Consider the following 20,721-nt stretch of genomic DNA (forward strand, 5'->3'; position numbering starts at 1 on the left):
TTAACTGCCATGTGTGACGCTATCTGTTGTTGTCCGTGTTATTGTTGTTGTTTATATATTGTATGTATGTTGTGTACATGTACAGTGCTGTGAAAATGAATTTCCCACTTTGGTGCATTTTGCATGATAGGAGACCTTTAAGGCGGCACTTTCCCTCTGTACCCAAATCTCTAAAAACGGGGCTACAACGGAGCTGATCCAGATTTGCGTCTTATATGACGTAATATCGGAAATGTGGACCCACAGCACTATCAGAAACGTTGCTATCAGAAACAATGCCCGACTGTTTTGGACGTAATATGGTCTTTGTTTACATTGCAAATTTCCCCTCTGTGGGACTAATAAAGGTATTCTGATTCTGATTAGCAAGCGTTGCTAACACTCAGAGCTAAGCTGTACTGCAGAGAGCATGTGTAAAAAAGCAGGAAATAAAAAAAGGAACTCACCTTGTGATAAACCCGCAAGAGAAAAAGCATTTCAGCTCCATACTGTTTCAGAAATAATCCTTGAAGTGGTTTTGAACATCATATGGCGTTTCATCACGGCAGCATTTAGCTGGGTATCTGCCGGTCGAATTCTGAGCAGGCATTAGCTCCCCCCTTCTTTTTTTGGTAATCTTTTTTTTTACGCTAAGGACCCGGAATCAGCAGTTTTCTGACATCGCTGAAACAGAGGGATATGACGGATGTCTAAAATGCATGATCAGTTTGGTATTTTGAGCAAAACACATCATAGACATGTTTTTTATATATTTGTATATATATGAGACCCATAATATATGCCTAAAAATAGCATGATAGGAGATCTTTAAATAACAGGCCTCACTGAGTTTAACTGCCATGTGTGTCGCTATCTCTTGTTGTCCATGTTATTGTTGTTGTGTAGGCCTATGTATATTGTGTACATGTACAGTACTGTAAGAATGAATCCCCCCTTTAGACAATCAATCTAATCTAAAATTGAAAGCAAAACAAGGACAAATATCCACAAGCATCCGTCCAAATACCTGCATCGTGTTGCAGGAGAGGGATGTATATGGGGGGATAGACCGGAAGTTTGGCGTGGGATGCGCTTCGGTTTGTTAGCCGCAAAGCTAAAGGGGTGCCAACTTACTGTTGGTAGCAGTAAATAAACAAAACAATCACAGAAAAACAAACAAATAAAACTCATGGGACCCAGGAAGACCCAGTCGGCTGAGGAGGTCGACGAGATCAAAAAGTCGCTCGACTTTCTATCCGGAGAAATCTCTGCTGTCAGGCTACAACAGAAGGGCATCCTGGACCTGGTTGAGGAGGTGAGCATTCTACGGATTCAGAACGCGGAAAAAGACAAGCGTCTGGAATACCAAAGTCCCCAGTCGTATGCCCGGGCTGTGAACGCTGACACCGGGGGGGAGCCCGGGGAACTGGATGCTAGCTCCACGGAGCAACAGGTGGCTGCTTTCCTACCGTCCAAGGGGATACAACTGGATTGCAATAACATCGAGGCATGTCACCCTCTACCCAGGTGGAAGGACAGCGACAATCGGGCTATCATACTGAGGTTTGTGAACAGAAAACACAAGACCAGTCTGCTAAAACAGGGAAGAAAGCTGAAAGGATCAGATGTCTGACTGATAATTTAACTAAGCGCAACGCTGACATAGCTAGAAAAGCGCGCTACCGAAAGAAACAGAGACAAATTCAAAACACTTGGACTTCAAACTGTAAAATATTTATTAAACTAAATGGAACAGAGGAAGCTATGTGCTGGTCATCAGGAAGGTCATGGATTTGGACAGATACCAGTGATCATCATCATACTGTACACCTGACTGTGAGGTAACACGCACACAAAGCCATGGCGCACACTGACGAAACCCGCTCATATACATCTGAAGTCAATAGTGACATAACTCAAAGGATAAAGGATAATGATCAATTGGAACTAAAAACATTTGAGTACACTGATCACAAGCTACATGACTTGGAACATGAAACTGATCCGGACTATAACTTTTTCTTCAACAACAACATCTGCTACTACTACACTGATGAACAATACAACCAGAACATCTAATCAAATGGCAAATTATCAATCGTTTTTTTAATAGCAGAAGCCTGTATGCAAACTTTAACAACATCAGTGAATATTCACATAAATGTACTAATCCATTCAACATTATTGCTATTTCTGAAACCAACACTGAAAAGGGCATAGACTTTGAGCTGGATGGATATGAGCTCAGATACAAAAATAGACCAAATAAGGGAGGAGGAGGAGGAGGAGTTGCCATCTATGTGGAAACAACTATGCACTTTAGTGTGGTGGACAGTATGACAACTGTGGTTGACAACCTATTAGAAAGTATAACAATTGAAATCTACAAGGAAAAAAATAAATATGTCATAATTAGCTGTATATATAGGACGCCAGGGTCAAGTATTGAAATGTTCACAGACTGGATGGAGGGCATGTTTTCTAAAATAAATAACAAAGCTATTTTCATATGTGGAGATTTTAATATTAACCTGCTTAATCCTAACAAGCACAAAACTACTGATTAATGTATCAATACAATGTATAGTCTGAGCCTATTTCCGAAAACAACTAGACCCAGTAGAGGGACATCGCATTGTGCCACCTTAATAGATAATATATTTAACAATGACATTGAAAACCACACAGTAAGTGTGTTATTAATCAATGATATCAGTGATCACTTGCCAGTGTTCACAGTCTATGATAGCAGCTACAGGAAAAATAAGCCAGACAAAGAAAAAGGATACAGACGGATCCGATCAGAGGAATCCATCAACGCACTGGAACAGAATTGGGACAAACTTTACCAAGAAAGAAACATCGATACTGATTGTGAAACCTTTCTAAGGATATTTAGGTCATTATATGACAAAAACTGCCCGATTAAAGGTAGGGTAGGTAAGTTTGAGAAACCGGCTCCAGATACACTTCTTGTTATATTCCATGGAATGCTCTTAACATCCCGATAGCAATGAATATCTTAAGTGCTTTGACAACAAATCCATAAAAAAATTTCATCTGTGGAAGCCGTAGTACTGTAAAAAGCACGACCAATCATTTTAGCCGGCCCGGCTAAAATAACTGGATGGCCTACCTGCCTGTCAGCCTTCCATCTGTGCACAAACTTATCTCGTGCCCTCATTGGTCATGTGCGCGTTCGTGTGTGTTGGAGGAGGGGCTCTGTAAGGAAGTGGCAGATTTTCTCCGGTTGTGTATTTTCAAATTCTAGCGATCTCGAGCCGGTTTCTCAAACGTACCTACCCCACCTTTAAAGAATACAGCAGAAAACTAAAAATATATTCATTGTCCATGGATCACAAAGGGATTACAAAATGCCTGCAAAAAGAGAAATATACTATATAGGAATTCATTAAACAAAGAATTCAAAGTGCAGAAGATAAATATAAAAAATATAAAAATAACTTGACTAATATTATAAGAACAAGCTAGAAAGACTATTATAAGGAATTAATAGATCAAAACAAAAGCAATATTAAAGAAATATGGGAAATACTTAACAGTATTGTAAGAAATAATTCTAAACAAAAAGGCTATCCTGAGTATTTTACTGATAAGAATAATGAAAAGTATAATATAAATAATGAAGCTAACAACTTCAATCAATTCTTTGTGGATGTTGGACCCGATTTGGCGGGAAAAATCCCGGATCCAGGGACAATTGAGGAACATCAAGACGATGTATTGGAGAGAAATTCCTGCTCTATGTTCATTAAACCAGTAGATGAAAGAGAGATATTAGATATTGTTTAAAAATGTAAAAATAAAAAGTCTACTGATTATAATGACATTGATATGACATTAGTAAAAATGGTCATTGGGGGGATTTCTAAAACCATTAACGTACATCTGTAACCTGTCATTCCAAACCGGTACTTGTCCAAACAAAATGAAAATAGCTAAAGTCATACCTGTATACAAAACTGGGAACAAGCACCACTTCACAAACTACAGACCTGTCTCTTTACTTCCCCAATTTTCCAAAATACAAGAAAAAGTATTCAACAACAGACTGGACGCATTCATAGAAAAGCACAAATTAATCACGGACAGTCAATACGGATTCAGATCAAACAGATCAACATCACTGGCAATTATGGAATCAATTGAGGATATCACAGATGCCCTTGAACACAACAAATATGCAGTGGGGATTTTTATAGATATAAAAAAAGCTTTTGACACAATCAACCATGAGATCCTACTACATAAATTAGAAAGGTATGGTATCAGGGGTATAGTTTGAGACTGGATTAAAAGCTATTTAACCCTTCTATTGTCTTTGTCCCCCCCCCCTTACTTTGGTGTTCGCGGTCAAATTTGCACAATGTTTGTGTGTGTGTGTGTGTGTGTGTGTGTGTGTGTGTGTGTGTGTGTGTGTGTGTGTGTGTGTGCGCGCACGCGTGTGTGCGCACGCGCGTGTGTGTGTGTGTGTGTGTGTGTGTGTGTGTGTGTGTGTGTGTTTTATCTGATCCGGATGGTTACTAATTCCTTTTCTTTATGGCGGGAACACCATGGGTGTTACAAAGTTGACTAAATCATCCAAAATTCAATGAAAGTGGTGATCAGCAATTGTATATGTTCAAATGTCTACTGTGAAGGATATCATAAAGCCTTAATGCAATCGAATGTAAAACAAAAAGGTTATGATTGATGAAAGTTGTAAATCGGTCAGATTTGACCCGAAGACAACAGGAGGGTTAAGCAATAGACAGCAGTATGTGAAGTTGGGATATGACTGTTCTTCATGTTTGGACATTGCTTGTGGTGTCTGGGGAGAACTTAGAACAGCTAGTGGAAAACATAGAAAATGAAATGCACAAATTAAAAAGATGGTTTGACGATCATTAAACTTGAGTAAAACAAAATGAAGGTTGTTCGGTAAACATAGAACAAAAATACAAATGCAAATAAAAATAGATGGGGTTGAAATTGAAAGAGTCCAGGAAATTAAATTTCTTGGGATAATAATAGATGACACAGTAAGTTGGAAATTACACATAAAACATATACAATCAAAGCTCTCAAGAAGCATTTCCATACTAAACAAAGTCAAACAAGTTCTAGATCAGAAATCACTTCGTATTCTCTACTGTTCACTAGTCTTACCATATCTGACTTACTGTGCTGAAATCTGGGGCAATAACTACAAAAGTTCAATACATTCAGTATCTATTCTACAAAAAAAAGCCATACGAATCATTCACAATGCCAAATATCTTGATCAGACTAACGCATTATTCCCGCAGTCAAAATTGTTAAAATGTACAGACCTGGTAGAATTCCAAACGGCACAAATCATGTTTAAGGCAAAAAATAACGTTTTACCAGGAAACATCCAAAAAGTATTCACTCAACGAGTGGGGGGATATAATTCAAGGAGACCATTTCAAATCAAAATTCATAGGGTCCTTACAACCAGAAGAACATTTTGTATCCCAGCCTGTGGAGTGAGACTATGGAACAGTGTGAACGTGGAGCTAAAGCGATGTCCAGACATTAACCAGTTCAAGAGGAAATACAGAGACATTATTTTCTCAAGGTACAGGGATGGGGAAGGTGTTTGACTGTATGTATCTATGTATATGTATAATGTGTATATATATATATATATATATATATATATATATATATATCTATATATATATATATATATATATATATATATATATGTATATAACAACAACAAGTAAAGCAGATTAATAATAATAATCACAATAATAATTAATAATAATAATAATGATAATTATTTTAGATAATAAATAATTTAGGGACAAGGGGGTGAGATTAAATAAATTATACTTCTTCTCACTGCTTTTCGAACACTAGATGTGGGACTGTTTATGTTGCTAATGCTGTTGTTGTTGTTGTTGTTGTAAATGTCACTTTGTTTTGTTTTGTCTTACATGACTGCAAAAAATGTTGTTTTGTAATTATTTATTTTACTTGTTCTAAATAAATGTATCAATCAATCAATCAATCACTGCATGACCTACCAGACCTCCCTTTTGCCTTTGCACACCTCTTTGGCCTACTGAAGTCAATGCACATTGATTATCCAACAGGGGGATATCCAGAGTTGTTTCTGTTTCTTTTCATTGTTTGTGCTCAGGTCAAACTTTGATGTATCGGCACACTTAAGCAGCCAATCATTTGAAGATATAATGTCATCTTTGCCTTTCAAAAAGACACTTGTGGTATTATCAGTATCTCATTTGACCAGCACCTCTATGTTCTGAAGTGGTTGAGGCCCAGTATAATTATTATTATTATATTCAGTCATGGAAAAACTTGGTTTGAGCACATAGTTCACTGTCAACAATATTTGAATGTCACAGCGGCAGCGCGCGTACACACAGTCACACACACACTTAATTTGTGCTGTACTTGAGACGAAACCTACAGCTAGTACTTTTACTGGGCTCCACAAGAGGAATGACACTTTAAAGCTAATTTTCATCAGTTTTTTCTTAATTTTATTTAATACAACTACAGCCATTCCTTGATTTATAAAGAAACAGTTGTATCAGACTGAAGCATTAACTATATGTTTATTTAACAAGTGTAACAGGACTGGGCAGACAAAGGGAAAAGTGGTAGTGCAGCAAACCAATAGTAGAGGCAGTGTTCAAATCCAAAAAAAGGCTTTATTGCTATCAAACTAAAAAATACCTTCCATTAAACAAAGGCTAACGTAGCCGGGCCGCTAACCGACTTACCAGCTTACCAAAACATTTCCTCACACTGGGGGTGTTTCTCAATCGCGAGTACGCTTGCTTGGTAGCACATGTCTGCCGAGCATCTTGCTTCAGAAGCGAGTCAAGAATACTTCCTGGCATTCGGAAAACGAAGTGTGGAACACGCTAGCAAGTGTGCAGGTGTGCGTCATATGAGAGGCCCCGCCTTACATCTTCCGCCACAGATTTGGGGAAATTGGTCCGTGCGCAAAGCATTGTGGGGATTTTAAGACCGCGAAGTCTACTCATGTGCAGACTCGATATTTCTCCAAACGGAGTACGCCGGGCTCGGTAGATTTCCAAGTATACTGGAGATTGGAACAGTACTTCGGCGGGACTCGATGACGTAGTATGCTTGAAATAGTGGCTCTGAAGCAGCTTTACTCGCGATTGAGAAACACCCCGGGAGCCTCCACCACCCTCCATGTGCCACACCCAACTGAGCAACTCTTCTTCTTCTTCTTCTCTTTTTAATGGCGGATCGCAAACAGCTTTTGAGTGTGTATCATCATGTCATCCCTCTAATAAACCAGCATATCGAAAACATAAAACTAAGAAACCATAAAATAAATAAAACAAAACAAAAACAAAAAACAAATCATCCATGATCTATTCTAACCTACTGTTAGATTATTTTCCCTATCCCAGTTTCCCTCAAAAAGGTGAACAGTGCCTTTCTGGTAGCTCTTACTCCTTCTCCTTCTGTTCCCAGAATACCAGCTACATTCCACTCCCTCTCTGCCTCTAAAACTTTATCCCTTAATTTTCCTCTTTCAACTCTATAGGTGACACAATGTAATAAAACATGTTCCACATTTTCCCTAACGCCACAGTTCTCACATTTGTCACTGTCACTTTTCCCCATGACATACAGCGTACCATTCAATGCAGTGTGATCCAGTCTGAGTCTAGCTATCATGATTTCCTCCCTTCTGTTTCTTTCTTTATAAATATTAATTGTGATTGTCTTTTGCACTTGATGATAGTCTTTGCCTTTCTGGTCTTTCTCCCATCTTTTCTGCCAGATCTCCATCCCTTTCTTCTTAATTACTGCTTTTCCTTCTCCTTTTCCAAGTTTAACTGGTAATGTGATTTCCTTTTGTAGTGCACTTTTTGCTAATCTATCAGCACACTCGTTCCCTTTCACCCCCTCATGCAGGCACCCAGCAGAACTGCAGATTTATGCCGCTTCTGTGAAGTCTTGACAGGCTGTGATTGATTTCTATGAGTATGTCTTCTCTGGCAGTTGTTGTTGACTGTATGCTTTGTAAACTGGATAATGAATCTGTGCATATCACCACCCTATCTGGTCTGACCTCTTCCACCCACTGTAATCCTATTGCTACTGCCAGCATTTCTGCTGTATGCACTGAAAGTTGGTCTGACGCTCTTTTTGATATCGATATTTTAAATTCTGGGATATATATACCAATTCCGACACACTCTTCCTTGTTCTTAGAACCATCTGTGTATATTTTGATGTAATTGTGATAATTACTCCTGAGGTACAAACTTGTTTTGAATCCTACTTCATTTATTTGCCACTCTCTTTTCTTTTCTACAATACTCACATCTATATTTGCTATCAACTGAGCAATTGGGGGTGTTTCTCAATTGCAAGTACGCTTGCTTGGTAGCACATGTCTGCCGAGCATCTTGCTTCAGAAGCGAGTCAAGAATACTTCCTGGCATTCGGAAAACAAAGAGTGGAACAGGCTAGCAAGTGTGCAGGTGTGCGTCATATGAGAGGCCTCGCCTTACATCTTCCGCCACATATTTGGGGAAATTGGTCCGTGCGCAAAGCATTGTGGGAATTTTTGTGCGGAGTCTACTCATGTGCAGCCTCGATATTTCTCCAAACGGAGTACGCCGGGCTCAGTAGATTTCCAAGTATGCTGGAGATTGGAACAGTACTTCGGCGGCACTCGATGACGTAGTATGCTTGAAATAGTGGCTCTGAAGCAGCTTTACTCATGATTGAGAAACACCCTCTGTGTGCTTTTTCTCCCTTGAGGGAGTGATTAGCACCAGGTGTGAGGTCTCCACACCTGCTCCCAATACTGCTAATTGGAAGAGGGTGGAGCCACCTGTTGGGAATGTAGGTGCCTCCCACTACCCTGCCTCTCAGCCCCTTACACAAGCGTATCTGTGTTTGTTGAAGATAGTAACACCTGAGGCCTGTACTACGAAGCCGGATTTTCGCTTAGCCGGCTGACTTCAGGTAAAACTCGGGCTTTCCGGTCCTACGACGCTGGTTCTCTTTTTAGCGGGCTAGATCTCCATGGTAACTTATGCTGAGCGGCTAACCTCCTCGGGAGGAGGTTAGGTTGCAGGCTAAGAGATCAACTCAGTGAAAGCACCGCCTGCTGACCAATCAGAGCTCCGTGTGCGGAGTTTAAAGCTATCAAGTCATATTACAGGATAGAGGAAATACAGAAAAACTGCCGTTGCAGGAAAGACGGCCGGCAAAAATCAACTGACTGTGTGAACGTGAAAATTAATAGAATATCCCCTCCCATCTTCAGAGCAATCTGACTATTATAACATTAGCGTTAAGATAGCTTACTTAAATATCTGCCACAACATAAGTAACCGGATCAGAGTAACATTAAGTACAGTCCGCGGCACTGTGAGTGCAGACGTCGATGTGTCCCATTATCATTCATATCATATCACATCATAATGTATCATATATTTCCTTATTTGAGTCAGCTTCTTGAGCCGTATCTGGCGTGCAACACTCACAGTGTCACATACTGTATGCAGAAGTATTATTTTAAGCAACACATTAAGTTGACGAAACACTCGAGTCAAATGTAATTAAAGTCATCGTGTCTTTGACGGGGCAGTGATATCATAAACCTGTTAATGTACGCATTCAAATGCTTTTTCTTTTACCAGCTGTATTCACCTTGCAGGTGCAGCTATGTGGCTTTTATCCTGGATAAAGTGTTTAAGTCATGGATGTTTAAAGTTTAACTTCTTCATATTTGACTAATATTAAAGTTCACTTTTCATTCAGGAAGTATGACGCTGCGCTGTCAGTACGCTTGTCCATGTTTGAGATTGGTCGAATGCTCCAAATACCACCCCTTTCATGTGAACGCGCACCTAACTAGATAGGACACGGCTGGCTTGAGCGATCCACTTGATAACCAGCGTCGTAGTACAGTTTAGCCAAAGCGCGTATGTTTTGGATTGGGCCAACCGGCTAACTCAAACATATCCAGGTTAGGTTGAACCAGCTTCGTAGTACAGGCCTCTGGCATTAAAAACACACACACTTTCATTGTTTGCCTGACAGGAATATCATAGTTCAGTAAACAAGAATGAACAATTTGAAAGAATTCAAAACACAGTTGCAGCTACATAATTGTTTTTATTGATTCGTAAAGAAAAGGTATAATCTCACTGAAGCATTTACTATATGATTATGATTATTCAACAACAGTATCAGTGTTTGTTGGAAGTAGAATATATATATATGTATGTGGCATTGAAACAAGAATGTCATTTTTAGCCTCACAGGAAAATCATAGTTCGGTGAACACGAAGGTCCAAGTTGTCTGAAATCTTGTATAAACTTGAAAACCTTAATAAAGTCAACAATAAAAGTGTACAGCTAAACAGGTTATTGAGCGCATGCACATGCAGAGACTGATCTGATCTTCATGGCTAAGGTCTTCAGGCCATAGTTCCAGCCCTTCCACGTACTCCAGATAACTTGAACGTTTCCATAATAGTTGACAAGCCCTTGAGGTGCGTACAGACCGGTGGGGTTGGCATAATGGCATGCGCTGTACCAGAATCCACCGAGATAACGCTGAGCGCAGTTACTCGGCCACGTGTCCTGATCTCTGTCAAATGTTGTGAACTTCATGTTGTTGTGGTTTGTCAAACTGTCCCCTAGAAATACAAAGAAAAACAAACAAACTTGAAACCCAGAAACACTTATTTCAATGCCAATGTGTGTCAGTGGGTAATATATTTGATTTTATGTTTTTATAAATGACTAAAAGAACAATAGGTACAGCACATTTATGCCTCTTAAATAGCGGTAGAATGTAACAGGGCACATTTGTATTTAAGTAGAATATTAAGGTACTTCTATTTTATGTAATTTAATAAAAGTTTTCTCACACGTCCAAATTGCAACACTTAAGTCCCCAGAAATACCCACCAAGTGTCACCAGACCAACCTTTCCTCACGCTATTTTTCATTACATTTTTAACAAATAATATATATAGAGAGGACATATTATGCTAGTTTTCAGGTTCATATTTGTATTTTGTGTCTCTTATGTGACTGTGACATGCTTTAATGTTCAAAAAGGTATTTATTTTTCTCAAACTGCCTGTGCTGCAGCACCTCTTTTCACCCTCTGTCTGAAACCAGAGCCCAGTCTGCTCTGATTGGATAGCTGGCTGGCACTGATTGTGATTTGTCAATGGCTTAGAGATACCCCGCCCCTTAGCCTATCACGTACAATGTGTCGGAAAGCTTGGTAATACAAGCAAGAGTGTTACGTAGTGATGTCACTATGTAACAGAAGTAAACAAAGGAGTCCAATGGAGGCGTGGGGGGAGTTTGTGGGAGAGAAACTCCCTTTGGAGGGAACACAGGGATGTTAGCCTTTGCAGGCCATTTACATGCACAAAATCCTATATACTGTATTTTTGGGACTATACTGTAAGTCACGTTTTTTTTACCTGTCTGGCCGGTCCTGCGACTTATACTCCGAAGCGACTTATATATTGAATTTGGTCTGACTGCGTTCAAACTCCGCTGTACCACCGAAAAAGAGGATGCGTCTCGTAACTTTCCAGGATGTTGTGGGATGGATCGACACAGCACGGGCTTCAGTGACGACCGACACCATCCTGTCGGGATTCAGAAAGGTCTCATTGGAGCTGATTCTGGTGGAGAGTCTGACGACAGCCCGGAGCAGGACATGCTGCTTCATCCACACCGGAGATGGCGGAAGTTTTTAACAGCGACTGTATAAATACAGTGAGAATTCCGAGTGGCTAAGCTTATTAGCGGCTAGGCTAATTAGCGTATCAGTATTATGTGCCGTAGCTCATTGTGTGGATTATTTTGTTTATTCAGCTCGTCAGTCGGGCAGTTAATAACAGTGTGCCATGTCTGTATTGTGTTTACAGTTTCACCAATTCATTAAACTTCAGTAAAGCTGACATCTGTGCCGGAGTTTCTTTGAAAGTGTTTGACTGGATGGATAGCTAGCTCGGTGATAGTGAGACCGGGGACGAAGACTTCAGTGGATAAATGTGATTTATACACCGAAGCGACTTATATGTGTTTTTTTTCTCTTAACGACACGTTTTTTTACAAGAGCGACTTATACTCAGGTGCGACTTGTAGTCCGGAAAATACGGTAACACACTACAGGAAAAGGAAAACCCCCCCCAAAACATAATAGGGACCCTTTAAACCTAGATTTAGTATTCCTTACCTGCGTTTCCGCCATTGAATTTGCCCAGGTGAAGCTGATAACCGTCATTCTCAGAATTGATGGAGAAGGAGGAGTACTTGGCGTCCGCCTTCCCCCCCTCCCAGTCCTCCATGTCGACCCGCAGCTCGTTCTCCTTCCACTGAGTCAGCAGGAAGATGATGTCCAGGCCTGAGGAGGCGCACAAAAGTATGTCTCAAATAATCTAGCCAGAATACAAAAATGTCAAAAGCTGTGTATTTTTGGTTTTGGATATTGCAAGTCTTAATAGCACCAAGAAAAACTGTATTATTTGTGTTTCTTCTTCCCTCTAAAACCCAATAACAGTCAGCAGCTAAAATATGTCTCTTGATGTTCTGGAGAAAATAACATTTGCTGTCAAAGTTAGCTGGCCAGCACTCCCAAATTAGGGAAGTAAACAGAGGAGTCCAATTAATGCGTTTCGGGGGAGGGAGTATGTGGGAGAGAAACTCCCTCTGGAGGGAACCTTGGGATATGAGCCTTTGCAGACCATTTAAATGCATAAAAACCTATATAACACACGACAGGAAAGGGAAAACCCCTAACAGCACAACAGGGCCCCTTTAAATGTAATTTTCCCTGCAAAAACTCACCAAGCCAATATTCTCCTGCTACATTCCCAAATCCTTTTTTATATTGACTCCATGGCCTGTAGAAGTTTTCAGTGCCATCCATCCTGATGAGAAATACCTGAGAGGGAGAATGGGATAAAGAGAAAGATTAACAGTTTAAAATAACATGTTATACTTTACATTAACCTCCTAAGCCCGATTTCCCCCAGCCACAAAACTGTGTCTCAGGGCTTCTTAACATTTAACAACCTATTAATGTGTCATACCCACTTAACGGGAAGAAACTCAGCTATCAGACAATATTAACAATTCTTAGCTAAACGAAACACAAGGGTAATACCAAGCCTCTGAATTAGCAAAAAGCGAAAAAATGCTTACGCACTTAGCACAGAACTCAGGGTAGAGATATGTTCTACTTCATGCTATCTGCACAAACTAGATATCGTGTGAAAACTGAGATTACACAGATTCCATTGGTATACGTTTCATTACTGTGCGACCAAAACTCACGGCAGCGAAGCCAGGAAAGACAACACACAACTTCACTTTACGGGGCCAAAACGGCAAATACGTCTTACCTTTGCTGTTTCTGATCAAAAGTTGTGTTCAAGGGCATTAAAACGCATATAAACGCTGCTGAAGGTTAATCCAATGTCTTTGTGTCACTTTGAAATTATTACTGATAATCCATCATAAGATTTATGGCAATAAACGTAGTTTTCATATAGTGTGTAATGAAGCTTTCGGTTTGGGCAAACTGCGTGCGCATCACTCTCACTCCTCAATGGTAATGTGTAGGTGGAATTAGGAACCCCCGCTTGATTCTATTGGCTCTAACGGTTAAAAAGTGGTGTCAATCATCAAAATCGACCAATGGGTTCCAGAAATATGGCAAATACACCCAAATGACCCCAGAGGTGGGTTTCTTTTTCTAAACCTCTCTAAAAAGGTCAAATGTCACTTTTTTTGCATCAATCTTGATACAGGGTACTCATTATATGTTATAGTTGGTATTCCTAAAGGTTTTTGTCTACTATCCCATCATTCAAGGGTGGTTTTCACTATAAGTAATGTTTTTTTCTTTGGACGGAAACTATAATTGAAATTGTTTTACTATGTTCAATCTGAATTTACTTTAAAATAAAAACATCTATATTGATTCTGACTTTTCTACATCCAACTCACAGGTGTATCATTGCTTTGAGAAAAAAGATTATTAATTTACTCCTTTTAGAAGTGAAGATATAGTCATTTGTTCTGGGCATGTCATTTTCGAGCCTGAGACCTGAAAAACAGGCTCAGGGCTTAACAGGTTAAACACGCAAGACCTCAGATAACTACATCTGAACAACTTTTAGGTGAATGTAAACAGGACTGTTATAATGTTGGTTCCCAGGTCAATTATGGAAATGTAAAAAATTCAAGCCAAATTATTTGTTATACTTAGAGGCAGCAGAAAAATCTGAAAGAACAACATCTGATGTTAAGATAAGTCATGAGTTCCCAAAGCAGGTTTACAAGGTCTAAAAAAAAGCACACAGTCTGATCAAATCTGATATACTGACCGTCCATCTGCCCCCGTCAGTCTTCATGTCACAGTAGACGGGAAGGGGAGCTGTGGGACCCCCGGGGAAGATGGTGTACACCCCACTGGAGCTGGTGTTGTCATGGCAATAGATGTCATTGCAGTCGATGGGCAGAAAATCCTTCGAGCCAGTGGGAGCTGAGGCTGAAAACCCCAGAAGAGCCACGAATAATGTCACCTGGATGCAAAAGAGAAGAGATTTTAAATACCTACAGCACCATTTGAAGTGATTTCCTGCACAGTTTTTAATGGTTATACATGAGTTTTTAATGGTTATTAAATTTGCTCAGAGTAGATCACGTTTGAGACAGCTCCAAATATTTATGCTATCATTGATTATCAGCAGAGGACAGAGACATTTAAATATATATATTTGTGTGTTTTCTTACCTGCAGCATCTTCATTGTTGAGAGGAAGGTCTACGCTGAGTTCACTCTGTTGTTTGAGGTGACTGTTGTTTGGAACGTAGGCATTTATACAGACGGTGTATCACGTGTTTTTGGAAGTGCATGACAAGTTGTGTTATTTTAAGGTTTATCAATGGTTGGTTGTATTAGATAGGCACATAGCCAATATATAAACAGGGAAGAAAAGGAAAGGCAAAAATGTAACCAGCATTCATTACTGGAATAGGTTGACGAACCTTGATAAACTGGATGTGACAGAAGGTACTAGAATGGAGAAAGACTTGTGACACTGGAGCAGGAGCCATTTTCAACAAAAAAAAAAGATTTGCCCACCTTCTAACAGTGCCACAGATTCTCGATGGGATGATATCTGGTCTTTGAGCCACTTTAGGACATTAACCTTTCTGTTGTTTAACTACTACTGTGTTGCCTCGGCCTTGTGCTTGGGATCATTGTTCTGCTAAAGGGTGAAGAAGAAGGTTCTCCCTGTATTGTGCTGTATCCATTCTTCTGAGATACTCAGTCCCTGCAGACGAAAAGCATGTCAACAGCATGATAGTGATAACGCCAAGTATTATGCAGAGCTCTCTAAAAGGTTTGCTGGTACACCTTCACTCCACGTTTAGCCACTGAACTCTGTAGCTCCTTGATTGTGATTGTTGGCTTCTGGTCTCAGTATTGCTTGTGTAGAATACTGTAATGCAGCTTCCACCTCTTTAGATTCTCAGTCGGAGCTATGATACTCAAACTATTGGAGGGTTTTACCCAGAAAATGAGAGCTATTCTAATGTTTCACAGGTGGGGCCAATTGTAGAGCCTACAGCGTCTTTGTTTGAGGAATAGTTTTCATTTGTGTCAACTTGTAGCTTCCAAAGCACTGGGGTTTTCTGTATACAAAACTAATTTCACATTGAAGGTCAGTCTTCTAAAATGAAATATCAGAACAAAATCCTAACGTTTTGATCCTTTGTAATCCAAACAAATCAGATAAGTTTCAAGTGGGTGAACACTGTTGCAAGTCAGTTTATGGACTAAAACTAATTACACAAACAAGGAATCTCTATCTGTGGACCCAAGGACCAAAAGCTACAAGTTTAATATTAATACGGTTTAAATAAACAATGAAATAACAATGGGAACTATCTGAGAAACTACTGTGAACAGACAAGGCCACACAGACTGAAGGAACAAAAGAGAAAGGTTGAACAGGGACAGGTGAATCTGATCAGGGCAGGTTATCGCAAAGCCGGGAAACACACCAGGAAATAAAATGAATAGATTGGACAAGGGCCCAGAATGTGACAAAAAAGCATTCAGTATTCTTTATTTGGAAGAAGTTGAATAAAACATTTTAAAAACAGCTTAAAATTCAATACAAATAAATAAAATATTGGGGAGTTTCACTCAGGATGTGACCTATAGAGATCATGTATATTCCAGTTATTGTAATAACTGATTATATATTTTAAATTTAAAATAAACTTAATTTCAACCAACACACCACCAACATCTTCAAAAGGAGCCAACAAAGATTATCCGTCATCCATAAACTCGAAGAACTGTACGTTTCCCCCCCTCTTCTCCGTCTGTACCAAAACAGTATCAATATGCTCACTGTCACCAACCAGACCAAACTCACACGCATCACCAACACTGCTGCCAGGGTGATTGGACTCCCTACACCCAACCTCACAGTGCTTAACAACAGGGCCATCTCACGCATAGCAACCACAACAGAACTGGACATCACACACCCACTCAATCAATTCCTCGCCAGTTTGGTATTTTGAGCAAAACACATCATAGATATGTTTTTTATGTATTTGTATATATCTGAGACCCATAATATATGCCTAAAAATAGCATGATAGGAGATCTTTAACCTCTTAAGCCCTGAGCCTGTTTTTCAGGTTTCAGACTCGAAAATGCCACTAACACAACAAAGACTATATCTTCACTTCTAAAAGGGGTAAATTAATAATCTTTTTTCTCAAAGCAAGGTTACATCTGTGAGTTGGATGTAGAAGTGTCCGAATCAATATAGATGTTTTTATTTTAAAGTAAATTCATATGGAACATAGTAAAAACATGTAAATTCTAATCTCCGCCTAAAAAAAACATTACTTATAGAGAAAATCACCCTTGAATGATGGGCCAGTAGACTAAAAGCTTTAGGAATCCAAACTATAACATATAATAAGTACCCTGTATCAAGATTGATGCAAAACAAGTGAAATCTGACCTTTTTAGAGAGGTTTAGAAAAATAAAGTCCAGGCGGACTCACCTCTGGGTAATTTGGGAACCATCAGTTCCATTTCCATTTTATTACTTTGAATTATCACTATAGGTATTCATTCCATCCAAATACAACTGTTGTAAAAAAAAAAAAAACATACAAAATGAAGTTTGATTCCAATTGGAGCAGATTTATTTCAAACATTTTACAGATTTATTTCAAACATTTTACAGATTTATTTCAAACATTTTACAAACACACTATACAATAAAACCACACTCTAGATAGGTAGACTTTATACTTACCTCCTGAATGTAAAACGTTATACTTACCTCCTGAATGTTACAATATTTTGGCATGCCACTCCTGGTAACAATTATTTTTGATATTCAAGCACAGAGGGACCTGGCACTTCACGCAGTGCCAAGGTGTCTTCACCCTCTTTTTGCCAGCATCATGGCAGTTCCTGCAGTACTTCCTGATACGGACATCTTTCCCATAAAACATGGGCCCGCATGTGAGTGGTGGGGGGGGGGGTGGTGGAGGTGCAGAGCCTTCAGCATATTCCAACATTTCTGCAGCAAGCTGCTCCCTGAAAGTCTTCTGTGTGTGTGGCTTTGTCCTGCTGGGGTCACCCTTCATCTTGTACAGCTCCTTGTGGAGAAGGAAGCTGTTCACAACTGCAATGTCCATAAAATGGTAAAAAAAAGTCTTGTACCATTTCATCATTTTGTGGAGAAAGCTGTAGTACCCGATCAAAGCGTCAGACACATCCACGCCGCCCATGCTTCGGTTGTAGTCAAACACAGCGTCAGGAACGGGAACAGTCTTTGTCTGCCACACACCAGCCTGGAAGTTATATGGCCATTTCTTCCTGCAGTCGTCAGATCGGTAGTGAACAGTGACGAGGCCTGAGAAAATTATAATAAGTTGAGGAATGTGAGGGTGAGGCAGGTGTGGGCTGGGTGAAAGTAGACAATGGTGAAGCCATTTCATCCTCATCTCCATCACTATGAAAACAAATGTGGAAAAACAAAGAGATTAGATTAATTCCTGTAATTCCTGTTTCCTTGGCAGTAAACATGCCATTTTGAGTGTGTGAATGCAATACATTTAGTGACTATAGATGAACACTGGCCTATACTTTTAGTAAATGTAACAGACAAGAAACACTATTTTTGTAAATAATCCCTCTAATTCCTGCCAAACATGCCATTTTGAGCGTACATTACATTACATTACATTTAGCAGACACTTTTATTTACTATATGAATAATCGTACACCAAATAAATAAGTAATTGATAAAAACAGAGAGATTACATACCTTTCCCGTGGTGGAATTTCATCATCAGAGTTTTGATTGATTGATTGAAAAGTTTATTAACAGCTTGTATATTGGGTACAGTACAGTACAGCTCAAAACATACAATTGTTAAGGGGATGCAGACCAGAGAAAGACTTTCGTCTTGTTTACATCAGGGTCCCCCATTTCCAATTCATCATATCATTTAAGACATATAAGACATATTTGACATACAGATGGCTTATTTACAATTTACATACAGGTGTTTTTTTACATACAGATGGCTTATTTACAATTTTCATTTTAGATTTCGTTCTAATACATCCTAACTGGACATTTAAGACATACCAAGTCTACAGATATACAGTTAGTAACAGAGTATAAAATGCGAGTATATACATAGATGGGGGGGGGGAAGCTGTCCATTGTACGACAGGTTGAGATTTGTACCATTACCGGGGCCAGTTTTGCAATGCTCTCCCCCGAAGGTGCTCTTTAAGAGAGGTTTTGAAGGTAAGTATAGTTTTACTTTCCTTTACAGTTGTGGGAAGAGCGTTCCACCTTGATGTGGCATAATTGCGAAACGTGTATTCCCCCTTTTTTGTGCCAAATCTGGGTTTTACATGATTTGTGGAGCTCCCTCTGGTGTTATGATCATGGTATTCCTTGACCTTTGGGAAGAATTTTGACATGTACATGGGTACCATAGAGGTGTAGTGGATCTTGTAGACCAGGCCCATTGCAAGTAGCTGTACTCTGTCGTCTACTCTAAGCCATCCTAGGTTGTCAAAGTGGGCAGAGGTGAGGTGGGTTCTAGATGAAAGGTTAAGCAGTAGTCTGACCAGTTTATTTTGCGATGTTTGAAGTTTTAGCGCCTTGGAGGTGCTATGGTACCATGACGTGCAAGCATAGTCATAGTACCCTTGAATGAGTGCTCCTGCCAGAGTTTTCAGGGTGCTTTTGTTTACCAGAGAGGAGATCCGGTATAGGAATCTAGTTCTTTGATTGACTTTTTTTATTACATTGGATGCCATTTTGTCACAGGAGAGGTTTGCCTCAAGAATAGATCCTAGGTATGTAATTTCCTTCTTACTAGTGACAATAATGTCACCCACTGCAACTGAGAAGTCGTCGGATTTGCTGAGATTATGTTTCGAACCGAAGAGAATGGACTCTGTTTTACCCAGGTGTAATGATAATTTATTATCGGCGAGCCAGGTGCAGATTCTGCCGAGCTCGGAGCTGAGGGTTTTTTCAACCTGCAATCTGCTCCTGTCAGAGACCAGCAGGGCTGAGTCGTCCGCAAACAGGAACAAGTTGCAGTCACATGCTGATGACATGTCATTTGCATAAATTAGGAACAGTAACGGACCTAATATGCTTCCTTGTGGAACACCACAGAGTCACAACGCTCCGGGTTCCGTTCTGGCTGCAGGAGATCCTCGTCGTCTGACTCAGAATCAACAGGTAACATATCTGCATCGCTGTCAACATTAGTCACAATTTCCATTGCCTGTAAAGTAGTAAGCATCTCTTTCCTGCAAGCCATTATTTGACAAAAATCAAAGTATAGAAAAAAGTCCTAAACGCAAATCTTGTAATCTGCTCCGTTATCTGCTGTCCGCTCTGTGCGCTCTGGGTCCTGCTGCAATTCCTGTTGTTTACGTACTAAACACGGCGTAGAGTGTGGTGCGTAATGGGTCTGCCGCTGGCTGTCATACTTTATACTTTACGCAGGACCATATCTATGGAACCCATTGGTCGATTTGAGTGATTTACACCTTTTTCTTAACCATTAGATCCAATAAAATCCGATGGGCAGTTCCCAAATCCACGTAAACATTACCATTGCGGACGTAATAGAGAAGCAAACGAAGCATATCTGAAAGTACAAGCCTTGACTGCAAAACTTTATACCCAGTTTATTGCCATAAATATGATGATGGATTATCAGTAAAAAAATTCTACGTGACACAGAGACATTGGATTAACCTTGAGCGGCGTTTTTATTCCGTTGAACACAACTTTTGATCACAAATCAAAAAAGGTAAAATGTAATTATTGTAATATTTTTGAAACCGGATGTTGTTTACTTTCTCTTTTCTGGCTGAAAGCTCCGCAAATTCGGGGTCGTACAGTGATAACACTACATGTATGGAATCTTTGGAGTCTCAGCTTTAATCGGATATCTTGTTTGTGCAGTTACGATAAGTAATAAGGGCATTTTGAGAGTGAGTGCTGTGCAAAAGTCCGTTAGCATTAGTTAGCATTTTTTCGCTCAATACTAATTCAAAGGCTTGGTATTACTCTTGTGTTTCTTTTAGCTAAAAATGGTTCATATCTTCAGT

General features: G+C 39.7%; 1 protein-coding gene across 2 annotated transcripts; it reads right to left on the reverse strand.

Moving 5' to 3' along the window:
- Window positions 1-10,135: 10,135 nt before the first annotated feature.
- On the reverse strand, window positions 10,136-14,923 carry LOC117482128 (microfibril-associated glycoprotein 4-like). 2 transcript variants are annotated; one of them, XM_034130119.1, is made up of 6 exons: window positions 14,815-14,923; window positions 14,406-14,603; window positions 12,862-12,958; window positions 12,251-12,418; window positions 11,487-11,657; window positions 10,136-10,682 (listed from the first exon to the last, which is right to left on the reverse strand). In XM_034130119.1, exons 1-6 carry the CDS (start codon window positions 14,827-14,829, stop codon window positions 10,408-10,410), a joined length of 924 nt encoding a protein of 307 aa, XP_033986010.1. In that variant the 5' UTR covers window positions 14,830-14,923; the 3' UTR covers window positions 10,136-10,407. The 2 variants fall into 2 exon arrangements, with proteins under 2 accessions (XP_033986010.1, XP_033986011.1); XM_034130120.1 differs by lacking the exon at window positions 11,487-11,657.
- Window positions 14,924-20,721: the final 5,798 nt, after the last annotated feature.

The sequence above is a fragment of the Trematomus bernacchii genome, unplaced genomic scaffold, assembly GCF_902827165.1.
Source record: "Trematomus bernacchii unplaced genomic scaffold, fTreBer1.1, whole genome shotgun sequence".
Taxonomy (NCBI): domain Eukaryota; kingdom Metazoa; phylum Chordata; class Actinopteri; order Perciformes; family Nototheniidae; genus Trematomus; species Trematomus bernacchii.